Below are 26,227 nucleotides of genomic sequence, written 5' to 3'. Positions count from 1 at the left end.
ATTAAATTTATTTAAACAAATTTATTTAAAATTCATAGAAAATATGTTTAACCATGTCAAAAAATGTTTAAAAATATAATTGTATTCTTGAGGTAGCTGTGGTAGCTAACATCTAACATGTCCTTTCTTAGAACTATTTAACATATATACATATAAATATCATATCAATTCCTTAGCGTAACTGACGTTATAAATATGTTGTGATACCACAATTAATGTATTATAAAATATTAGCTCGGAAAAACATGTTTTTTTCAATTTAACATAACATTTAGCACTTAAATTGTAATTTATATATAATTTACTAATCTCCTTTACTACCACAATTGTTTTATTTTGGCGTGTTATCACATTTTGTCATTGCAATTGTTTTTATGAACTCGTCAACAAAGTTTCCTTGCAATTATATCTATAAAAATCAGGCAACCCATCAATCTGTATGTAGCAACCAAGATAATATAAGCTATTAAGATAATATAGCTATATTATCGTGATAAACAAATTATTACTATTAGTTTTTTCTAATTGGTTACGTTTGTCTAATCTCTTCTTATTTAATATTATTATTTACCAACCCTTGATCAATGTTCTCATGTTTCTCACTTTTCGAGGAAATCACTCTGTCTGCAGCAATGAAGATGATCTTTAGATTAAACTATCAGATTTATCTATTCATTTATATTTGTCTACTATTTTCATCTTGTTATTATTACATTTGTTTTAATTTGATACAATACAGCAATGCTTGCAAATGTTTCTCATTCGGTTGAGAATCACTCAGTCTGCAGCAGCGACGAAGCGAAGATCTGCTGCATGATGTGAGGCAGAGTCGCCACGTCCATGCAGACGTGCGCGTGCCCCGCCGGCAGGTGGCGCAGCAAGCTGGCATGGACACAATCATATGCATAAGATAAGGTAGCTAGAAAATTAAAATACCGAATGACAACATAACAACGAATGAAAAACCAATAAAATTTCGCATATTTCTGTAATCTGCTCAAAAAAATAAAAATACGCACAAGAAAAACTGTCTATTTACTTTACCAATGGAACATAACATATTTAATTCAAAGCGATGGTAGCAAGGCAAGAAGATAATATGAGCATATAAGATCACTGTGTGATACCCGTCGTGATACCCGTTATTGTTGAGAAACAATACAACCATACAACACAATACGACTATTTTCCACTTCAATGTACTTATTAAAGTCTAAAAAACTAATATAGTAAAATTATATAATAAAAAGTAACAAAAACTGTCAGTTAGCAAAATATTTAAAGTAAACAAATATTTGACTCACATCGCAGCCTCGTCGCCCAAGCTTCCGATGAATATAACATGCGCTTGTACTCTTGGTTCTGACGTCAAGATGGCCCCGAGCTCTTGCGGCTGTATTCCGTACCTTAGGAGATATCATATATTATGTTATCAATATAATTTTGACACGCAAAAGTGTCTCTAGAAAAACGAGATTAAAACATTCACACTTGTCTAAAAAAAAAAAGAGTCAATTAAATGTGTATTTTTGAAACTCATTAACTTGATATTTAATTAAATGAATACAAAAACAATACAAAAATCATCTCAATGCAAAATTCAGCTCCGTTTTTCCGTTAAAACAGTGATGATTGATTGTGAATATAGTTGGAGTGGGGGAGTTAAGGAGTTGAAACTAGTTATTTCACGTGGCAAAAAGTGATCTATGTCAATAGATCACGTTTTGCCACATGAAATATGACGACCTCGGTGGCGCAGTGGTAAAGTGCTTGCCTCTGAACCGAGAGGTCCCGGGTTCGATCCCCGGTCGGGTCATGATGGAAAATGATATTTCTGATTGGCCCGGGTCTTGGATGTTTATCTATATATGTATTTGTTATAAAATATAGTATCGTTGAGTTAGTATCCCATAACAGAAGTCTCGAACTTACTTTGGGGCTAACTCAATCTGTCTGATTTGTCCTATATATTTATATGAAATAGTTATTTTTAAATATATTGTTGTAGTTATATTTAAATTTATATATTTCCCAAATCGGACAAATAAAATGCAAGAAATATAGTATATGAATATGTTTTGGTTCACCTTCTAAGATTAGCATCAGATAGTATGAGAAGTATAGCTTCATCGGAGTCCTCAGCGGCCAGCGAGGAGATGGCGTGGCGCGCCGCCGGCAGCGTGTTGTCTCCCGACCAACAGAACTGCGCGTGCGCGTGCATCGTGCGGATTATCTGGAATATTAACAAAATCGTAAAAATCGTGGTTAAGATTCTATACATAATAAAACTTGTAAGAAAATAAGAAGCATAGATAAACATTCACGACCCAGGTGAATTGAAATAAATCATTTTTCATCTTGACACGGAATCGCACCCGAGACTTTCAGTGTAATAGTTCGACACGTTTTTGAGTACGACCTACCCTCAGTCATTGTGTTTCGCATGTTTCTCAGTGTAACTTATCCACAACCACTTTTTCCCGCATGTTTCTCAGTATAACCTACCCACAACCATTGTTTCTCGGAAGTTTCTGAGTACAACCTACCTGTAGCCTCTGTTTCTCGTTGTCGGGCGGGCGGTCCACGGTCACCAGCTGCAGCGCGTGGTCCTCGCCCGAGTGCGCGAACATATCGTATCGAATCCGAGTCTCGTAGCCCTTCAGCGCTTCAGTCAGCAACACCACAGCTTCCATGGATCGTTCCAGACGCCCGTCGTATGAATTGAATCTAGAATTTCAACAAGGTCTCTCGTATATATAATTCCATCGGCGACACACGATCGCGCGTTCTAAAATCAAACAGCGCCATCTAGTGACATAATTCTTAAATTTGAATACTGGCTATGAAAAAAGAAAAAGAATAATATAACAATACCTGTACATGCTACCGGAGACGTCTAGAACTAGTCTCAGCCGCTTGGGCTCGTCCGGCGGCGCGTCCGGCGGCGGCTCCAGCTCGCGGCGACGTCGGTAGATCGAGCGCTCGCCGGCGAGTCCTGAGGACATCATTATTTTACCTTTTTCACTTTACTTTTCACGTTACATCACTTTAAAAAATACGTTTAACTCCCGTTGACTAGACACAGAACTTTTTCATTTAAACATCAAGAACATCGTTACTTCTTACAAATCAAAGCCATCTTCCACGTCTGTCTGTCTGTCTGGTCGCGATAAACGCAAAAACGACTGCACGAATTTTCATGCGGTTTTCACCAATAGATAGTGTGGTTCCTGAGGAGGATTCAGGTGTAATTTATTACGTTTTTACCCGAACGAAGCCGCGACCGAGCCGCTAGTTAAATTTAAAAAGGTTCATTTAAGTCACGTTTATTCTTGACGTCAAGGACAAGATTGCAAGATTGTCTTTTCCCTCATTGGGAATCGATCCCGAAACCTGCAGTGTAAGAGTCCTTTTTCCCTCATCGCGGATCGATCCCGGGACTGCAGTGTCTGGCATGATGACCATTAGGCTACATGGGGCGCAATTGTCACACTTTTGAATGCGACCGGAAACACGTGAGGATGAAAGAGAGAGAAACATCCTACCCTCAATGATATTCGCGTCGTCCAGTTCGCCGCTGGTCTGGTGTCGGCTCCATTGCCTCTCCTTCTTCTTGGCTTGTAATTCGGCCAACACGCCACGAAGAGCTCCGATCTACGATCCGAACACAATAAAGCCACGGATACACTATGAAACATTTGACGCGCAACATATCGTTCTTTCCTTTTCATTACAATCTGCATGAGTGAGATCGACAATGTTCTATTTCACTCGAGTGAATGGTAATGCGTGAGATAGAGTGATAAGTTGCGCGTCAAATGTTGGCTAGTGTATTTGTAGCTTAAGTTGTCTCAGATATATCCAGAACATTACTATTTACTTATTGAATTCTAATTTTCATTACGATTGGTGAAAGCGGTGGTGGCCAGGAGGTTAGAATGCCCGCCTGTGATCGAAAGATTCCAAGTTCGTATCCTACTTGTGCCACACGAGTTTGTATATGTATAGTATAATGTATAGTAGTTTTAATAGACCACTATCTATTTCCATTGAAGGAAAACATCGTTAGGAACTTATGCACTCTAGTTAATGATTTATAATCTAGTTGGTGAAATAGAGAAGACACTAAATCACGCCATTAATATTGCCCAGGAAGTATTGGATAATCACCCTATTATAAGGGCTAATTCACCGCTTACTTGTCGGACAGACAGCAACATTTGGAACAGATAGCAGATTTATATAAAAGTTAGTTGAAGAATGAAGTAAGTCGTCATGTTTATTTTAACGTACGGATGTCTTGTATGTATTTTCTGTAAATCTGTATGTGTTTTTATCAATCTATTATTATAAAGAGGTAAGCGTTTCGGAGTCTGTGACTTTATGAGTTTGTATGTTTAAGCCGGGTAATCTCCGAAACTACCGAACCGATTTCATAAATTCTTTCACCATTGGAAAGGTACATTATCCAAGATTGCTATAGGCTATATTTTATCTTAAAATTTCCACGGGAGCGAAGCCCGGGGCTACATCTAGTAAACAAGTGATCACCTGTGGCTGGACCGCCCTCAAGAACTGGTGGTAGAGTTTAGCGTCGTGCTGGCTCATGTTGATCTCCGCCAGCCGCTGCTCAAACGCTCTGCGGTTCATGTCTCTGGCCGCGCGCTTCACATGTTCGGGCACGTCGTTCTTTTCTGCGTCTGAAAGCTGATTGTATACTGCAGTGTGATCACTCACCTGAAGGCACTGTGTTTTTTTTTGATACGAGGAGAAATTTTCAGAGCAGATTCGGATGAGTGAAGTGATAAAATCATAGTCCAGTTCGAGATTCCAAGAAATCTATGGCAATTTTTGTTTCTAGCTCATATTATACTGATTATATTTTTTGCGGTCATAAAACATATACTAATTAGACAATTAGCTGATCGGATTTTAAAATGGAAAGTTCAAAATTAAGTTCTTCTTCTATAATTTTTTTAAATGTATTTAATAGTTACCCATTCCATGTACTTTTATGTCTTAAGTTATTGTGAAAATTTTATTGATATTTAAATGTTCAAATATATAAAATATCATATAAATTTCTAGACAAAGAACAAATGTTATATGCGAATGTGAACTATGTTCATTGCGATTTTGCGATTTTGATACACCTAATAAAATTCAAGACTGGAAAACACATTTTAGATGGAAGATGAAACCCACCTGATGCACATCATGCCCCTTGTCCAATCGGTAGGGCCCGCCCTTGCCGCCCAGGCCGGCCGTGTCCCGCCCTCCGCTCCCGCCCGCCCACGTGTTCCCGCCCACGTGCGGCTTGTTGTCCGGATCGTCTTTACCGTATTTCGGTGAGGACACGTCTTTACTGAAATTAAGTTTTCACTTGTTTTTGTTTTGGATTTCACGAATGTTTAAATATTATGTCTATTTTTACATTTGTCAGTTTAATCCGACCCGCATTACTATATTTCCTCGTCTAGCAATTTCCCAAAAGGTTGTCTTGCTTACAGCGATAAGGCCGCCTTTTGCACAATGTATCTAAATCATTACGTCATGCTATGTGTGATTGATACATTTTGTACTTATGTATACAATGTAATTAATTTGTGTAATAAATAATTATTGTATATATTCTATCGATATGGAACCAGAATGTTTTATTCATAATTAGAGCAAATCTTCATACAAAACAATATATAATTGAGTCAACATTTATGTACTGTCATATATGACAAACATTAGAATTTGGGATATCAATGGTTTGTTATGTAATGACTGTTTGATGCCAAAATAAAGAGAGAAAAAAACTTCACAATCCTCACCCGCTGTGTCTATCTATAGTCATCTGAATCTTCTTGAGGGCGTCCACAGACCTCCCCTCCAGCACCCCCTCGGTGGGCAGTCCGGTGGAATGTAACACTTCCAGCAGAGCGTCCGCCATGTCCTTGCTGTAGCGGTCGAAGTCGAACACATTGCCGATGGCCGTTGCCAAGTCTTCGTCGGGATATTTCTGAAAATGATAAATTAATTTCTGAATTACTATAATAAATTTTATTTAGGATTATTAAGTTATTCTAATGTTATATTTTCTTATTTCTCTTAAAATAAGCATAAAATCACGAAACTGCAAATCTAAAATAATTTAAGTACATTTCAATAAAGTATTTATTTATTATAAATTATAGAAAATTATTTTCTGTTTGTGGCAACTGTGTCCAATATAACACGATAATACTTTCTGATAAAATCAATCATCTATCATCATAACCTCGTGCCACAGTATGTTATTAGGTTTCGCTATTGATCAAAGAAAAAGACTTCAACAAATTGACACGATTTGAAAAATGATGGCGCTAGTGCGCTCGTTGTCCAACTCATAAGAACCGACCTGCAAATGTTTGACGATGTTGACGAGTTCCCTGGTGGAGTAGGGGTAGCTGAGCTGGCCCTGGTCCGCCTTGTCCCGGAGAGCCGCGAACGCCGCCACCAGCTTCCGCGTGACGTCATCGGGTACATCGGGCCCGTACGACCGGACCAGCTCCATCTCGGACTCTACTGACGGGTTGTCTACGGCGTGACAGGAGAACAGGTCGCCTGGAAAATAATTATTAATATTACTATCTACTGTAAATGTTTACCATCATTACATATTATAAAATAAAAGTCCTCTGCCTAATCTGTCTGTTTGTTCGCGTTTTCACCAATAGATAGTGTGCTTCCTGAGGAAGGTTTAGGTGCATCCAGGTCGAGCCACTAGTCATGTTATAAAAAGATCTTGTTCATAAAAAAGTTGGAGCATTCTTTCAACTAAAATATGTTTTGCCCGATTCTGTCAAGGTCTATTTTGAACTATGACTATGATATTTTTGACGTCAGTGTCACTAAGCGATGTATATCATCGAAGTTGAATAAAGGATTTCGAATTTGAGTCGTAAAATCACAGCTAAATCTTCGAGAGTTGTATGTGTTGTGTGAGTGAGACACAAAAAAGAATTAAAAAAGATTTACGAAAAGTATCTTGTGCTGACAACGTGACGTGTAAAATAAAAATAACAAAAATACATACCCAAAGAAGCAAAGAAATCGTTGCCTAAGAACGGAAATCCAGGTCTATTAGCCAGCACAATCATTCTAAAGTCATCGTGAACCGGTATGAAGCTCCCGACATCGCCTCCCGAACTTTCCATCATAACCTTTGGCACTATCCTTCTCCCATCACTCAATATCATCTCTCCATTCTCAACTAAAGTCTTCAAAATACATGTCACATGTGTAGGCGCCTTATCCGCTTCGTCTACGACCAAAACATGACCATATTTCACCGCTTTCACTAAAGGAGAATCTTCGTAAACCACAACACCGTCCTTAACAGTCGGTTGAACAGTCAATGATTGGACTGTCGTGTCTCTATGAAGCTGTATGTACTCTCTAGGTCTGTTTAGTAGTTGAAGCAGTCTATCGGCTATTTTATTTTTACCTACACCTTGGTTACCAACAAGTAACAAATGGTTTCCTAGTAAAAAGTCTTGTAACAACCATTCTAAAAGCTTTACATGCTGTGGGACGTCGTAGAATAAAATATCTGGTACTTTGGTTAATGCATTTGTTTTGAAGATCTCAGTGCTCGTATTGCCAATGGTTAGGACGCCATTTTGCACGGAACACCTGACTTTTTTTTCACTAGGGTTGGCACCGAAAATGCCGAATCGGCTCGGGGGTTCTATCCCGAGATTTGAACTAGCGCCATCTAGCGCCCTTCTGGCTAAGTTTGGTAAAAATTTCGCTAGGAACGTTCGTTGAACGGTTTCATACGCGGAATCTGTGGGGTATTTGGACATTCTGCTTGCAATCCGCAGGAGTTGACGGGTGGATAAAGATGATGACAGATTTTTTAGAGTGCTGTCTTCTGATTTGCGTAGCACGTCTGCTAAGTCGATAATTGAGTGCAGAGGTTTTGATATGTCGCCGTACTGAAAAGATAATAATTAAACGTGCATTATGTATTTCCTAGTATTCAAATAGTATTATAATAAAAGTATTGTCAATATAGAAAGGACACTTAAAAATATATCAGAGTCAAGACCAACACATACAATATAACATTACACTACATTACATTAGTCTTTTTACACTGTTAAGTTGTGTATATGAATAAATAAATAACATAAATTTATTATAACACAATTTAATATAAACAATAGTAGATAAGTCTAACGTTTCATGTTTATTGTGTCTATAGTAAACAAAATATACACACCAAAGTTTTGACAACGGAGATTTCCTCCTGTTTGCTGAGGTTTCTCATCTCGTGGAATATGAACAGACTGAGTATTTCTGGTGACAGCCATTGCTGGCCCCGGCCTAGTGTCGGCGGCTCAGCTAATGCTACTATCCTGCAACAAGAATTCATCATCTTAGCCCGTTTCAGTACAGTACGTAGGAAGGTGGATAAACATGAAATAATATTTTTATCTTATCGAGTTTTTAACAAAATCTGTCACACCTCTTCAAGAATGACATAGACTATTAATTAAAATTTAAAGCAAGATTATCAAAAATTCAAATGCCGTTACAGGCGAGGTTTTCGAGTAAAAGGCCGTATCCAGGATGGATGTTTATTGCGTGCGAAACCGGGTGAATTAAAGAGAAAAATGGGCGGACTAGCCGCGTTCATTACTTGTAAAGCATCGATTAAGCGACTTCTGGTATTATCGTCTGTAATTAGTAAGAAACGAATTATTATGATTCTAAAGTATATTTCGAATAAAGCAAATACTATCTGTAAGACGATTATGCCTAGATGGCGCTTTTTACAATTTCAATACCATCTTCTAACTTCTCAGGAGATTTCTCACCAAAACGCTGAGAGTTCGGAGAGATCCTTACACATTATAAAACAAAATCCTCTGCCGCGTCAGTCTGTCTGTTCGCGATAAACTAAAAAAATTATGCATGGATTTTTATGCGGTTTTCACCAATAGATAGTGTGATTCCAAAGGAAGATTTGATTTATTATGTTTTTACACGAGCGAAGCCGGTACGTACCGCTAGTATCATATATTTGTAGCTCTCGATCGTACAGTAACGTATGATTCAATATACAATTCAATATTCTAATGATTTAAGTGTTTCTCACCTAAACGCTGGGTGTATCCTCCTGACGCCGCTGTCTTCTAGCTGTTGTGACGTCACACCAGCTGATAGTAGGTCATCATACCTATCGTGACGCAATAATCTTGTGCCGTCGTGTAGTTGTAACTCCCTGTCGTGCACTAATCTGTGAAAAACAGAAATAAAATATACAGACACAGTATCGCATTTTAATTCCTCACTTAGAAAGAGCCAGCTAGAGAATCTTAGACTGTTAAGTTTACTGGCAGAATTATGATTCTAAAATAATTACAGGAGCATGTTGCTACCCCATCGCGTATGAGAAAAATCTTCAATTTATAATCCTGTCTTTATATTTGACGTTTACTTGTGGTATGGCAGTTTTTAGGCAAAATATGAACTGAAAATAAACGTTTTGAAATTTGTTTTCTTTTTATCTGATTAATATCACAAATCCACAAGCAATGAGGTCTGATAACACCAGCAATATTATTTACCTGTGCAAAACAGCTAAAGTGCTAGCATGTATCCTATGCAAGCCATCTAACACGGCCAAGTGTCCCTTCAAAGCGGCATCAACAAGGGCTGAATTCCTCCACACCGTATCCCCGTTTTCTAAGGTCGTTCGCTGCTGAATTAAGTCTCGCGCAGTCATATCCTGGTACAGGACTATAGGCTCTATTGTATAGCCTAATAGGGATGCGAGTTGTGTGACTAATAAACTTTTACCGCAGCCTTTTGGACCTAAAAGCAAAAAGTATAACTTTAATATTTTCGATTTTTTTTAAATAATGTGAGAATTAAATATGGTTTATCCGATATTTTGGACCGAAACTCACATAACGTAGCGAGTCAGTTACTTCATTAAGTCGATTGTGTGTGAGAAAATTATGTATTATGCCATTATTATGATTATTGTTATGGGCGAAAATAATCACTGAATATTTTACTTATTATTGAAGAATGTTACTAAAAAATATACTTCTGTGAACACGTTTACGAAGCGTATATATTGTGAACTGATTTTTATTCAATTAATGCTATGTGATTTTTATTTGAATATTTAAAAAACTGTTCCTTACCAACTATACAAAAATCTCCAACACTATGACTTAACAAAACCTCATTCAGCATCCCACTCTGATAATCCGTCTTCACAAATTTCTTATCTTCTATCCCTCTCCTTCTCCTCTCACCGCACGGCACGCCAAATTGAGACTTAACTCCATTCACTTCCATATTGACTAAAGCCTGATTTCCTTTAGGCTCTATGCCGTGTGTAATAATACTCCAGTTTGGTTCAGTTTCGATTTTGAGGTTATGTAAAACCGCTTCAACGTTTTTGATATGGTCTTTGGTTAGGAATGAATTGTAGGGGTATAATAGGTACATTAGCTTGTGTATTGGTATACTAGGTACCCGCTCCTGTCAAGGAATAAAAAATGAAATATATTCTCGGGTTAGTATATTTCACAGATAACGTATATTTAGAGATTCCGAAGAAAATGCAATGTGATGAAGAAGAAGCATGAAGGCGGACTCTTGAACCTGACGTTTAATGGATGATGGTGAAATCCGTGCTTAATTTTATTATTTGTAAGATCCACAATGTGATGCATTTTTTTTTAATTTACCACACCAATTCATCCAAAATCTACAGGTTTGCGACCTCACCTTCAATGTATGGTTTACATACACACAACCACACATACAGCCCATATAGACGCGATCAATCACTAAGTTCACCACCGAACCTTGGCACTGAATAAAAAGTTCGCTGACGACACTTTTGCGTGTCGTTTACGATAGTGTTATCTTGATCATAGTTTCAAGGTTTGCGATGCGCACTTTACATCTTTTTGGAAGTCCCTTTTTGTTACGAACAAAAAGTTCTAAATAGATAATGATGTATTTATGGCCCAAATTCATTTTAACAATATAGAGTGCATTCTAGAAACAACAAAAAATATTGATAGTAAAATACTAGCTTTTGTCCGCGGCTTTGTCCGCGTGACCACTGGAACATTTATTTTTACAGGATTAAAGGTGCCGCATGTCCTTTTCCATACTCCAAACTACATGTATGTAAAATTACAAGAAGATTTTTACTTAGATTTAAACTTCGAAGTAAAAGAACCATCAGACGTAAATTATACCAAAAATATATTTGGAATCAACCTTCACTGCTGATTCCGTATATGTTTGAAACAAAAAATATCAGATGCTCCTTTTCAACAAACAACCCGGCATTGCGCGTTGCCACTCCTCTGCGCTCCATTGTTGTCCATAGATTTTTACGTTAACGTGCGTCTCCATACTATTTCTGATGTCAAAACAACGGAGTGTGGCAGCTTATCTTAGGGATCCCTTTTTTTCGCATATTTTTTTTTTTATCCTAATTTAATTTAGCATAACAAGTTAAGCATATTTTTTGACATAATAATATTTTGACATACTTGTTTTATGGCATACCCTTTCAATAAGCATAATTATAGTTTAAGCTATTGTGTTTTATAATTTTGATTTGCATAAAGCTATAGTATAGCAGTAGGTTAGGGTGCGGCGGGGTGCGGGGCACCCATAGGCCGCCAATATGAATATTATGCTTTAGAATATTATGCTTAAAATCGTTATAATTATGGTAGGTATGCGTAAAAAAATTGTACCTAAAACTTTATGCCAAAGTAATAACGTGTGTAACTATTATTATGATAAGTAAAAGTATGCCATGTTAAATTATGACATAAAATTGTATGCATAAAAATAGGGAACCCGTATCTTACCAGTATCAGGGCAGCCGCCTGCAAACTGTCCACCGGGAAGTCCGGCAGCCTGACCATCTGCAGCTCAGGGCTGATGAGAGCGTACGCCGCAGACAGAAGCTCCTCCAATTTCGCTGTGTTCACCTCTGTCACTTCCTCCTTCAACGCGTTCAAGTGCTCCTGGGAACAAGAGATTTATTTTTATTTTCTACTAGAGACCCGTCCCGGCTTCGCTCGGGTAATAACATAGTAAATTATACGCCTAAACCTTCCTCAGAGATCACACTTTGTATTGGTGAAAACTGTATGAATAAAAAGAGGGCATTTTTTCAGTTTTACAAAATGAGATGTACATTTTATGTATATATATAATTTACGTATATATATAATTTACTATTACTATATATATATATATATATATATATATATATATATATATATATATATATATATATATATATATATATATAATTTACGTATTGTAATGTATGTATTTCTGAACGCATAACTCTACATATAGAGTTATGTTTAGAAATACATACATTATATTTATATTACATACAATACATTACATATGCGTTTAGAATACATATATTTTCTAAATATACAGGCGTCAACGCGGTTAATTTCTTCCTTGTCACTTATAATTATACACAAATATTAATTTCGCAAAATAATTCAGAATGATGTTTGAGATACAATTTAACCCCCAACCCTTTTAACCTTGAGGGAATTAATTTTATCCAACGTCAGTGAACCCTATTAAAACATCAGCCGACAATTTGGTACGTTGCTTCTCAAAGTTTCTATTATATTTTTATATTATTAACTATGATATACATTTTAAAAGATCCTGTACAAAAAAAGCACTTGTTTCATTTTGAAAGTATCACAGGGGGATTTATCTTAAATGTACCTAATATAGTCAATACCTAATTCATTATCGTACATCCTACACAGAATAAAACATAGTGATACTATATTGTGTAATATCTGCATTTACCTATGAGAAAGACATTTTGATTTTGGGTACGGTGTGTCTAGAAAAACCAAAATAACGAAATGATAAATATTTTTTTAACAATGTTTCACAACCACATTTCAGCATCATAGTTCAGTTGTATACAACTTGGTCAGGAATCACACTATCTATTGGTGAAAACCGCATGAAAATCCGTGTAGTTGTTGAGTTTGAATAGACAGATAGATGCGGCAAACGACAGTGTACATACCAATATCTCCTAACTTACATTCACAAAAATATGCATTTAGCGGCTAAAAGAAATCTTGAGTTAGAACTTATTTGTACTTCACTGTCGAATTGTGACGGGAAATTTTGTGCACGTGTGTTAATAATAAAGTTTTATTCACGAAAGATTGAGAACCATCTCAAGCCAACCCCGCTAACCGTAAAAGTGGTTTTGCTACGATATTTATCATGCAGAATTAATTTCTCAACGTCTAATTGTGCATAGACAATGGCGGGGTAACACGCGATTTAGCTTTCATGGAAATTGTGGTATACATTTGTGCTGGCAGTTTATTTCAATTCCACATTATTTGAAGGCACTATCTTAGTCATCAATATCATAATATTCTCAAATAAGTAGTGGTTTAAACTAATATTAATGAATATTAGTTGAAATCACTAAGTAGTGATTATACTATATTTTCAATTATACTATTTTTCGTTCTCGAAACAAAAAAACGATAGATTGTGAATTGGGAACTTTAAAAATTCAGTTGTAAAATATTTTTAACTGGATGACCGTTGAGACAAAACGGACACGATGCGAAACTATCAATTATATAGATGTTCATATTACAGTGCGTGCCCTATATCTGGGGGCACAGTAGTTACCCCGCCAAGTCGAGCAAAAAAAGCGGCACGACCGTACCATCCTTTTCTCGAAGCAATTCAGACCAATTTCGAACCCCAATAACTTCGTTGTGGATAAAACAGGAAACCTGAATTTTCAGTAACTAAGCAGCTTTTGTATAAACACTGTATATTTCTAATTTCATACAGTCTATACAGGACACAGGTTTAGACGCACATTCAATGTGCGGAAGAGATATCCTGTGCAGGAGACAATATGAGAAAAACATGTTTAATTCATCCATTTTGCGAAAATTTTGTAAGACTGAGTTTGTGAAATAATTACATCATATTCGTATAAATAAATAAATATATTAGGACAAGTCACACAGATTGTGCTAGCCCCAAAGTAAGTTCGAGACTTGTGTTATGGGATACTAACTCAACGATACTATATTTTTATCACATATACATATATAGATAAACATCCAAGACCCGGGCCAATCAGAAAAGGATCATTTTCCATCATGACCCGACCGGGGATCGAACCCGGGACCTCTCGGTTCAGTGGCAAGAACTTTACCACTGCGCCACCGAGGTCGTCAGTATCATCATATACATCGATTTTTATATTGATAGAAACAGTAGAATTACAATCAAATAGGTATGAATCAAGTAGGTACCTACGACTTATTGCGTATAACTTATGTGATATGAGATATGTACGTTAGAGTTTGTGATACACAGTCTTATAACTTAGACCAGAAATATGTTTCCCAAAAGCAAACAAATGAATAAAATTTATGACCAAGCGAAAAACACCGTTGAAAAATATAACTCTTAAGTTCCAATTTTCAACCTTAATACTATTGTTATAAGGATCAAAGATGTTCTTATTTTGAGACGTGAAATCATAGCACGCGATAGCGATGAAGTGTCGTAAAAGCGTTACGAAGGAACTTTATACAAGGCGTTTTTATTTAAGACCATGAAAAAAAGAAAATCGAAATAATGTATTTTCGAATAATCGACTAATAGAATAATATTATAATTATTTCGGTAATTTATGGTCACCGTTATTTATATAAAATGCTTAGGTTATAGCATACTCTTTACACAGCATTTTCATTTGTCTTTTAAAAAGCAAAATATAGTTAGACAAAAGGCGTCGCACGTAACAAATGTTATATTCTGATAAAACACAAAAATACGAATATATCCGAGCGAATTAGGAGAAGACCTCTAATTTAAGTTTAGAAAGCCAAAAATCAAATAGGTATTTATAATCTCAGCAAAATCATTTTGTAATGGAGCAAAGTTAAACATTAAAAAATATTAGTCATTAAAAAATGTTTTGGATTATAATTCAAAACATTTTTTTAAAATAGAAAGCGTTTTCTGTAACAAAACTTGATCTCGTTATAACGAGAAAAAGAGAGAAAATGTTTTCTATTTTTAAAATGTAAAATTTAAATTCTCTAGCGTTAGAATCGACCTGTATCAAAGCATACCTGTTTTTAACTGTCGCAACTATTTTTTCTGAATGTCTGATAAAAGAACAGCACGAACTTCGATCGCGTAAAAAGCTCGCGGCGAAACTTTTTCACTAAATTTAGAATGTTTTGGTGATAAATTATTTCGTAATAATGCCGGTCGAAGTTTCAGTTTGTTTTGTAAAAAGGAATAATTGCCAAAACTTCGCAAGCAAAAAATTTTGCCTACTAGCTACGCTCCGAAACTCCACTAACCTGAAAACACGGGATAGAATAAATCTGTAATTTGTGTTGTGTAATTAAACATTTCGGCTTATTCGCAAAAAGTCTAATTCTAAGAGTGTCACGTTGGAATACATACGTAGATGTTCGTTTTTTATAGCATAGTGGGCAAACGAGCATCTGGTACGTTTGATGTTAAGCGATACTCTTTTCTTGAAAGTCCCATTGTCAAACCTATACGGGAAGGAAGCACGGCAGAGGGTAATTTATTCCACAGTGTGTTAGTTCTCAGTATATTCTGCAAAAAAGACCTTTTCAACACATAACAGCGCAGCGTAGCAAAACGCTACGACGTAGATACGTCGCAGCACTTCGTGGAAGCACATTGCAGTCAATTGTTTAGTTTATCAGCTTTCACATTGCTATATAGAGAAGCCAGTCAATTTAAGGCTAGTTTTTTTTCGACTACGAATTTGGCAGCATCTCGAAAAACAGATAATCACGAAATGAAATTAGAATGCTAGTATAGTTTGTGGTAATGGCTTCCAGCTATGACTCAAGGCTTTTTAACATCAAACAAACATTTTAGTTTTAAGCGTCTAAAAACTAAGATCATCTTTTAATATCCTTACTTATATAACAAAAGGCAATAAACATATATTCACAAACTAATTAATAAACAACAAAGTCTAAGTTCCACCGGATGGCATGTCTGAGCGCCGTTAGCTCAGCCGGCGGCACAAAAACAATTCCCAGCTATTTACTTATTAGCATCATTCACTTTGGTTCTTTATAAACTTCGCAAATAACAACAAAAGGAACATTTATTTTATATTCTTGCCAAATAAGCAGCCAGCTAATGGGCCAAAAGAGTACTTGGGTCCCGACTGATGGGAAAAGATAGCAAGGCAAGCGAGGAATAGAAGTGGTTGAAATCAGAATAGGGAGGGTTTTGCTCAGTAGTGGGACCTTATAGCTACAATAAAAAAAATCTGCCCAGCAGTAAGATACGCTACAGACTAGAAGATAGTAAGTGCCCATTTTCAAAGATATAACCACAATGCAACTAATTCGCAACTTTCAAAATGATTAAATATGTTTTCAACTTAAGAAAATACATAAATAAGTGCTTGAAGCTACTCATATATCTTCATAAACTTTTCATATTGTTACACGAAGAGGGAGACTCTATATTTTTATTAATTTATAACAAATTATCTGAATAATTATAAATTTTTCGAAACCAATAATATATTTATAATTGCTACTTTCTATACCATCTAGGAAAATGCCTACGTGAAAAGTTCGAAGTAATTATAGAACTAAAGTGTGGTGCAAATGGTCTAATAGCGTGTTAGAACTCCATAAAATATAAATGTGATATTCCAACATTATTCTCTAATTAATACTCCTAATAATCACCCCTATTAATAACCCCTTTTGTCTTCCAAAGTGATTTATAGGATATATGGATAGGCGGTACTACAACGTAGAGATGTCGTTCCGAACATCTTTTAAAACGATTTATCCTAACTAATATTATAAATGCGAAAGTAAATTTATTTGTAGAGTTAACAAACTTACATTCGCATTTATAATATCAGTAAGAAAGTCCGGAGAATGACAAACGTACAATTCAACCCGAAAAAAATAAAGTGTTTGGCGTGGGAAACGCACGCGGTCAGAGCCACGGGCAAAAGCTAGTAGACAGTAGAAAATAAACGAAAAATAGAAATTTTACTTTATTAACAGATATGGTTTTGGTTTATACGTTTTAACTAGTAAGTAATTCGTAATACAGATAAAACATACTTCAAGATCCACTTGCAAATAGCTTTGGCAAACTTCACCACCGACTACGGATTAGAAATTCTAACTTGCAGTTATTTCCATTTAACGTGCTTAACCCGCACTAGTATAACGTTACCAAGGACTCGCCAATATTATGCAAAACCGGGAACTTTAATGTATTTTACAATTATTTTGTACGTTTTGCATAATTTTGGCTCGCATCGGAACTGTTATTTTGCACGAACTGATACTCACGTCCCGTTCACATTAACTTAGTAGCTAGTAGTTTGTAGCTTTGATAAATATCAATTAATTTAGAAACATTTGAGACTGAAATTTCTGAATAGACCTTCGATTTGACGATTTGACTTAGTTACTCTCTCTCATCCTCGCATCTTAGTTGAATTCATGGATGTGACGCGCGGAAACCCAGGGCATTTTACGAACGGTCATCTGCCTGGCATTAACTGTATTAAATGTTGTTGTCGGCAATCAGGTGTCAAGGCCATACTTATAGCTTAATTGTCTTGTCCATCCATATCATAGATTAATTGAAAGCGATAAATAATGAGGTGACTTCAAAAGCTGATCACACCACAACCGATTATTAATTACCTAACCCTATAAAATATAATAATCACATTTTGTATTAAGCGTCATATTTATATAGTACGAGTTACTAAACGCTAAGCTGGTGCAAACGGAGCATTATGTTAAGTTTTACGACGTCAAATAAGTAGTTGCACAAGTTCGGCTAATAGAGTTCGATCCGTATCTTTGTTATTTAGACCGAAATTAGAAACTCCATTTGTTTTGGCGAAAATTGGGTCGAACGGATACATAATATAATCACGACTGTGTATTTACTTCCTGGCAACTGTTATATAAAATAGTTAAGGAATATCCCGTTCTCATACAAATTTGGACCATTTTGATAGTCCATTAGGAGTTATATTTATTACACCAAGATACAACTAGATGCAGCTAAGAAAATATATAAGCGAATCTTCTTCATTGTCGTATTCCTCATGGCTGAGGGTCGTTGTCATTACGTGGAATAAAACACACAACAACTTTCTTGGCATTATTAATGGAGTGGTTTGCCATTGCCTTCTCCATTTCACACACAAGTTAATAATAATCAACCAGTGTGCAGGTTTCCTCACGATGTTTTCCTTCACCGGAAGCAAGTGGTGGTGGTGGTCGATGAAAACTACTATATACGAGTCAGATTTATATACAAACTCAAGTGGCACGAGTAGGATTCGAACCTGGGACCTTTCGATCCACAGGCGGGCATCTTAACCATTACACCACCAACGCTTCCGCTTCATATAAGCCAATACGGTTGAATATAATAGGTGGATGCTGAAGAATGCTGTATTTCAATACCCACAATTTTTGGATACACGCGACAGTAACAGACACACTTTACCACGATCTATTCTAGTGAAGTGACAAACTATATTAAAAAACAACTTGTGTTGCCAGCAAAACTTGAGAACAAATAAAGTTTTATTTTACTTATTTAACAACTACGTATCTTATTTATATTTTTTTTTTACTTTAATATCATTGAAAACTTCATAATGCGGCCTCTGTTATAATCTCAAAAATAATCTCGTAATTTCATCTAATAATTTACATATTCTAGCATATACCTATACTATTATTATAAAGGGGGTAAGCGTTTGTGAGTTTGTATGTTTCAAAAATTCTTTCAACATTAGAAAGGTACATTATCCTAGATCGCTATTGGCTATATTTTATCTCAAAATTCCCACGGGAGTGAAGCTCCGGGCATCATCTAGTTCTAGCATAAAGCTATGTGTTTTCAAAAACATGCTTCAACATATTTCTACTATAAAAACAAGTAAATTACTACAACATCCGCTATCAAACCACTCTATATACGACTGGCCTTATTCGCGTCGCGTGTGCACCGGCCCTTATTCCATAACAAAACTCTTCGTCGACCGAACAAGCCAGCCAGTGACACGCTAGAAGTAAATTCTTCACGACGTCTGTGATCACCTTTATCAACGGAACGGAATGAATTCTAATTTCAATTTCAAATTTCTTAATTTCCGATGTAAATGTTTTTTTTTATTGCAGAATATTTTAAATAATTAACGTCAATAATTTCAAATAAGTACATCGCTTACTAAACGCAAGTGAAGAAAAATTCAGTGCGACTAGAAAGTGTTCGTAGACCGTGTGTAGCGCTCGTAGCATTGTCTACGGATGTACTACGGCGTAGGTTGGATTGATTGAATGTGATAAGGTGAGTTTGAGAAAATATAATTTGCTATTTGATTGTGATTTGAGAAATGAAGAATATTCATTTGATTTCATTGTTTGTAATTTGAGTACCTTCATTTGATTTGAAAAGAGAAGTATTGAGTTTATTGATTGGGCAAAAAATAAATAAATAAATAAGGGTTTATTTATTTATTCTTTTTTTTTTTGTCATTTTTTGTGATATTCTCTGGCCAAATAGCGCACTGAATTATTAATTTTCAAGGTTTATTTCGCTTAAAAGCGGACACCGGACTTCCAGATGCCACCTTGCAGGTGTGAATGCCACTAGAAACGCGGTCAGATGAGAGATACATATTATATAATTAGCTGCTGCCAGCAGTTCCCTTGGTGGCCTATGTTAGAGCTCGTGTCTAACTATGCCTTTTCCAAATTTCATCAAAAGCGGCCGAGCGGTTTAGCCCTGAAAACGTTACAATCAGTCTCTCCCAATTACAATAACAAGTTATAAATAAATTATTATTAAAACATTAGCTTTGTTTATGTTATATATACATGGGATATTACATACGTATATCCCTACCTACATATTATAAAGCAAAGTCTATCTATCTGCCTGTCTGTTCGCGATAAACTCAAAAACTACTAAACGGATTTTCATGCGGTTTCACCAATAGATAAGAGTGATTCCTGAGGAAGGTAGAGGTATTATTTATTGTGCTTTTACTCGAGCGGAGCCGGTACGGGCCGCTAGTGCTATACATAAAAAAACTTAATTTAAACGTTATTCCCATTTCGCTAGTTACATCATTCAGCTTTCCTCATCATTGTCGGCAAAATTGAAATAACAAGTACATCAGTTGCGTCATGCACAATTAGGCTTTCTATTAATCATGGCGGCGTTAAACCGGGTTCATTAAAGCAACAGGCCGCGCTAGTTTCATTGATATATTATATTGTAGACTAGCGGTCGGTCTCGGGTAAGACATTAATAAATTATACACACTAAACCTTCCTCTTGAATCGCTCTATCTATTTAAAAACACTGCATCAAAATCCGTTTCGTAGTTTTAAAGATCTAAAGGGACAGACAGCCAGCGAATCGGATACTATCCAAAGTGGTATTGTTGGCTAAATTGTAATTGAAAATGCCAAATACGAAAGCTGTACACGCGTCAATGAACTTTTTTTTTTGAATTGTGCAAAAGAATACTAACAGATCGGAAAACTTATTTATTTATAGGCATATATATGTGCACATACAATTACAAAAAAATTGTATATATGCAATTAGACAAGCACAAGGTTCTCTTCTTCTTGCGCTTTGTTCTTCTTCTTATCGAATGTGAGCGAACAACGGCGTCAGATTTTATTCAACTCTCCTAAAGGCATCTGACATAACTTTATACGACTACCTACCGCCATCTATTGTCAAACAGTCGCATAAGAGCTAAATAGTCAACCAGTGAACGCTATCTGTTTTTCTATTGCTTATCTAATTGCATTATTGGTCTATGTCCAGTCGCCCAACGGGGGTGGGGGGTAAATAGATGTTTTCATCGTTAATTCACAACAACAACTAGCCGGCTCCACTAGTTACGTATAGCATTATAATGATTGACGACCCCTTTTCAATTACAAGTTGATTTTTTCAGTAGTTTTTATATTTTGTGGAAAATGTTTAGGAAAAACACATGGAGATATGTATTGAACCTTTGGTAATATTACATTTTTGCAACAATTAGACATAATATTAGATTAGAATTAGTAGGGTTAATAATATTAGATTAGAAAACTTTATATGATACGCATAACCACTTAAAGCAGACATCTGGCTACGATTTGGCACATCACCAGAGGTTTTATATGTTACAAAATATTAAATTAAACTGAAACCCGAAACTTTGTCAGTAACCAACAAAGTCCATCTTTTACACATACATACATATTTTTGTGATTATGTAGAACGTTTTTTTTTTTAACAGAACAAGTAATAAAAGTTAATTTACTACATTATCAAACTAAAAATCCAAACATTTAATGCGTAAAATCCGCGCGGGAACCACAAACGAGGTTACACGAAGCCCATTCATAACATAAGAACATTATCTTGATGCTGTCCAAATACGTTGTTTCAGGCGATATCAATACCGATGACTAAGCGAGGCCTCGCACGCACGGGCGGGCGTGCGTGCGCTTAGCTCCGCCCACCATGCCGGCGCTCTGGCAGTCTTCCCAAAGGCCTATGTACGTCAGGACTGTTTGGGTCGACGGCTTCCGACACGCCATCCTCTCACACGATGACCCCTACGTCCTAAAAGCGAAGAAACGACGACCCCATTCTTCTGCTAGCACCAGCTTCATAAGAACATCGAGACTCAGCCACCAATCCGACCAAGGAGTGAGGAAAATCAACTTCCTCATCAGAAGCGATAGGTCGAAGATACAAATCAGACCGGAAAAGTCACGCGAGTATAATATTGAGAGGCTCAATTTGACCGATGTTGACCCGGAATCTGAAGACGAACTACTAATAAAAGCGTCTCCTCAACCGTTGAACGAATTTGAAAGCTGCAAATCCGATAACTCAAACATGAAGAATTACAGGCTGAACAGAACAGCTAGGAATGAAGCCAAACCGAACTCCGAGCTGTCTGACCGAGTATTTCAATGGCTAGATTTGGCGGGGAAAATAGATTTGTTGGCGCCAGATAACGGCGACCGAATGAACCAACCCAGGCACAGCTGGCCAGAAATCCAAAGGAGGAATAATATTATGAAATCGAAGACCACAATCGACGTCAGGAAAGAGACGGTCAAAATCTCTTCGGCGAAAACGTGCGACGGCGAGAAACAGGTGAATGTTATCGATCGCCACGACATTTACATTCCGACGTCCGCGAATACGATCGAAAACTACGCGCGCCAGTCACGGAACAAAAGTACGCCACGGTTCGAGAGTACGAAAACAAAGGAGAATCTCAACAAAACAAAGACCAAAGATATGAGGAACAACGTAATGGAAACGAGGCAGAAAATAGTGACGGAACGCAACGCCGTGGAAAAACAGTACGCGGATTTAGTTAGCAAGAAATTGATTCCTGACGTGAGCAAGACCTCGAAGAGACAAGTGCACATTTTTATACCCGAAGTGCCGAAGAATATGAACTCTGTGGCAGCAAGCAGAGTGGGAAGTTTGCTGTCTCAAAAAACTTAAGTTTAATAAAACTTTTGGAATGACATGTCTAGCACTTTATTAACTCTTTCGTCATTATATTATGAAGGTATTCATTCAGTTCAGTTTGTAGTAAGATCGCATGCAAATTATTAGCCTATAAAATGTTCCTGACGTTGAGGTTGATACAATTTAAATTATAGTGTTTTTCCGTCTGAAATTATAACCGATATACGCAGTTGCTCGTAGTATTGTTATTATTTGATTATTGGATATTATTTTGTAGTTCAAATTTACTTATTTATTTACCTAAGTTAAGGCATTTAAATAACAAACTTAATAGTCATTTGAACACATATTTTCTTTATCTGTCTAATGTATGAGACCAATTTAGTCGTGTTATCCAGTTCTATATTTAAGAACTCACCCCAAAGCCGACAGTAGTGACATCTCTGGCCTGGAAGCGCGAGCGCAGCGGCGGATCCAGCGGCTGCCCGCTGTACCGCGGCACGGGCAAGCCTAGCGCTATCACGCGGAAATTCTCGTCCACTCGCACTAGCCGCCATTTTTTTACTTCTTCTGCACCATGTTCCTATTCAATAAATATAAGTTTCATTCGAAATATGCATTTAAAATAGCATTTCAGTTTTGCCGAACAACACAAAAAATATATTTTTTTATATTGTTTGTTTGCAATTCAAAAACATTTACACTGCATTCTCACCTCAAGTAGCTTGTCGTATCTGGCCGCAGGCACCAGAAACCTGCCGTCTTCGAGGTGCATCTCCCTGTTCTCCAGCAGGTTGTTGAGCACCGGCAGTACATTCCGCTCTGCCTTCTCTATGCCCTCGATGACGAGTACTCTGCCCTTGATGGCAGCGCGGACGGCACTCTAAAAATCAGTCTTATAATCATCATCAACGTGTGTGTTATTGCTAACTGGTGTAAGATTATATTCAAGTCGCATAAAGGCATCTGACATGACTTTTACGACTACTTACTGCCATCTAGTGGGACAGGTAGTCCCATACACACTAGTGAACTAAACTGTCCACTAGTGTGCAAGTTACCTCACGATGTTTTCCTTCACTGGAAACAAGTGGTGGTTTATGAAAACTACTATACCTATATGAATCAGATTGGTATACAAACTCATATGGCACGAGTAGAATACGAACCTGAGACCTTTCGATCCACAGGCGTCTTAACCATCACACCACCACAGCTTCAAATCCTACAATAAGACTAGAGTAGAGGTTGGGTGGAGGTAGTCGTGTAGGAATAGAAGTCGTGCGGTTGTAACTTTTGTAACTGCTGCTTGGTTGTTTAGTTAAGATTTTTCCAGGACATTTTCCCAAAGCTAGAATGTCATTCATGTAGAAGTTTACAGGTGTGGTATTGTATAAGAGTTAACTATGGAATAAACTTCCCTCAGTGGTGTTCCGTAATAATTTCAACATTGGGCTTGCAAGAAGTGACTATCACTTTCTCAAAAAATCGGCAACGCACCGGTGACCCGTATCGTGTTGTCGGTGTCCATGGGCTGCAGTGTTCACTCACCATCAAGTAACCTATACTAAAAAAACATACCTGATCGAAATATTTGGCAGTTGAGCTCTGTATTTCTCTCCTCTGCTTCAAGTCAGCTTCAGTGGTGTCCCGAGACAATGCTACATACTCCAGTTCCCTTTGAGTCAGTTCCAGGTACTGTAGTGCTACTGTTCTCCTGTAAAAGATATATTATACTTATATATTTTAAAAAGAAGCCCCTTTTGCATCTGCCTGTATAAATGTAACAAACTGAAAAAGTACAGGATGGATATTCATATTGTTTTCACCAAGAAAGATTTAGATGCAAAATTTATTTTCAGCAGACACTAATATTCAACAAAATAGGTATTGATTTTAAAGATAATTTTTAAAATCCACATGCAGAATAAGACAAATTCATTATTTAAGGATACAGTGGACTTTGGCTATTTCTTATCATGCAATTCAAATAAGACCTTGAAATAATGATAATTATGAATCATCTCTCTGAATGGAAATGGCATTCATGTATTTTTACATGTATATTTAAATGTATCTATGTATCTTACTTATCATGGAACTCTCTTTCTCTCATCTGAGTGTTTTCCCGGTCACTTCCTCAACCGTTGAGCATTGGAGCCCAGGATCCACAACTTATAATCAAAACTAGTTACCAATCTAATTTTAGTTTCAAATTTGGTATAAATAAAATATTTTTATTTATTTAACATGCTTGTAGGATCATATCATAATATATAAAATATATTGTCCCATTGCTGGGCAACAGTCTACTTGTCCCTGTCCAAAGCAACTCAGTATGAATCTCGATGGAAAACATTAATTTGCCACCTTTTATTCAACCAATAAAATATATTATTTTTTTTATATATATTTCTTGTTACCTGCCAGGCCCTGGTCGTCCAAGTAGGAACATGTCCTGCCCAAGTAAGTCTTTCTGCATCATCCACCGCAAGTTTCGCAATGTGCTTTGTGATAAGTACCTGAGCTGGGAATCTTCTAGAGTTACTGTTGAAGTTTTGAAATTTTATTAAACTCGATGAAACAAAAAAACATATCATAAAAACTTGAAATGTATTTATTATAATTTGGAAAGTAATTATTATATTGGGAAAAGTAGTCCTCATTTATGCATGAACTTTTTTTTTATAATTTTTTAGAAACATAATTTGAGAAAGTGCCTGAATGAGGTTATAAAACATATTTCTCAATAGAATACTTACAATACTTCCTGGGCACATATTCGACTTTTTCTGGAGCCTTTACATCTTTGCAAACGTCCCCAATAGTTACTTTATCTTCACTAGAATATGCTCTCACATAATTTACCCCTAGAATAGTTTTCCTGCCTTTCAATATACGAATCAAAACATCGATTCTTCGGACCGTCGCAGCTGGATTGTACATCATGGAAATGGCTAATAGTTTCCAGTATTCGTATTATGCCGTTTTATTTAGTGATTTTCATTCATGTTTCTAATTAGGAATGCTTTATTGATACCTATATTATTTAAAGCCTAAGTCCAAAGTCTAACTAGAAAAAACTTGTATGTTTACGCGCACTAATGTGGTTGCGGTGATGATAAATATCTTTACCTGTCAACCAAGTTTGTTGACAGGTAATATCTTTCATAGTCTAAATCTATCAAAGTCAAACACTGTCAATGTCAAATATTACAAAAAAAATACGCTGCCTACATTATATCGCTGAACAGTTCACCGAACTTTGGCGGATTCTGCGTTCATTGCTGGGTTTTCAATGCGCTAATTAAAAGCTGTCATACAAACTATGCAGGTTTCTGGGATTTACGTCGACTCTTATCTTAGTTCGGCGATAGTGTGTAGCCGACAGAACATAAAAATATACCTACTGGCTAAAATCCAGCGAGTTGGATCATCATCATCATGAAAACTCTACCTACCTAATAAATATATATTAATAAATAATAATAGGTATTAGTTTTTAAATGCAAGTTCTATAATAAGAGGGGTCCCCCTCATATTATAGAACTTGCATTTGAAGCTCTGTAAGTAGGCATCTATAGAT

The 26,227-nt window shown here is 36.5% G+C and overlaps 2 protein-coding genes across 2 annotated transcripts; one reads left to right on the top strand and one right to left on the bottom strand.

Moving 5' to 3' along the window:
• Nucleotides 1-25,768, bottom strand: c12.2. Its single transcript, XM_053753633.2, has 21 exons — nucleotides 25,404-25,768; nucleotides 25,065-25,188; nucleotides 24,223-24,358; nucleotides 23,357-23,524; nucleotides 23,060-23,224; nucleotides 11,895-12,053; nucleotides 10,194-10,536; nucleotides 9,609-9,855; nucleotides 9,137-9,277; nucleotides 8,258-8,393; nucleotides 7,067-7,970; nucleotides 6,389-6,594; nucleotides 5,823-6,010; nucleotides 5,206-5,365; nucleotides 4,552-4,707; nucleotides 3,546-3,654; nucleotides 2,875-2,995; nucleotides 2,547-2,727; nucleotides 2,088-2,233; nucleotides 1,305-1,406; nucleotides 1-882 (listed from the first exon to the last, which is right to left on the bottom strand). Exons 1-21 carry the CDS (start codon nucleotides 25,588-25,590, stop codon nucleotides 774-776), a joined length of 4,188 nt encoding a protein of 1,395 aa, XP_053609608.1. The 5' UTR covers nucleotides 25,591-25,768; the 3' UTR covers nucleotides 1-773.
• LOC128674761 (uncharacterized) lies at nucleotides 19,191-22,746 on the top strand. The gene is made up of 2 exons (XM_053753634.1): nucleotides 19,191-19,482; nucleotides 21,596-22,746. The coding sequence occupies exon 2, from the start codon at nucleotides 21,670-21,672 to the stop codon at nucleotides 22,672-22,674; it is 1,005 nt and encodes a 334-aa protein (XP_053609609.1). The 5' UTR covers nucleotides 19,191-19,482; nucleotides 21,596-21,669; the 3' UTR covers nucleotides 22,675-22,746.
• Nucleotides 25,769-26,227: the final 459 nt, after the last annotated feature.

The sequence above is a fragment of the Plodia interpunctella genome, chromosome 13 (assembly GCF_027563975.2).
Source record: "Plodia interpunctella isolate USDA-ARS_2022_Savannah chromosome 13, ilPloInte3.2, whole genome shotgun sequence".
Classification (NCBI taxonomy): domain Eukaryota; kingdom Metazoa; phylum Arthropoda; class Insecta; order Lepidoptera; family Pyralidae; genus Plodia; species Plodia interpunctella.
This window is presented reverse-complemented; position numbering and strand designations above follow the sequence as displayed.

Coding starts and splice junctions, on each gene's coding strand:
- c12.2 (XM_053753633.2), bottom strand. CDS start 25,590: ATGATGTACAATCCAGCTGCGACGGTCCGAAGAATCGATGTTTTGATT. Junction 9,278..9,608: donor ACTTTAGCTGTTTTGCACAG/GTAAATAATATT, acceptor TGTTTTTCACAG/ATTAGTGCACGACAGGGAGT. Junction 7,971..8,257: donor TCTCCGTTGTCAAAACTTTG/GTGTGTATATTT, acceptor TTATCTTTTCAG/TACGGCGACATATCAAAACC.
- LOC128674761 (XM_053753634.1), top strand. CDS start 21,670: ATGCCGGCGCTCTGGCAGTCTTCCCAAAGGCCTATGTACGTCAGGACT.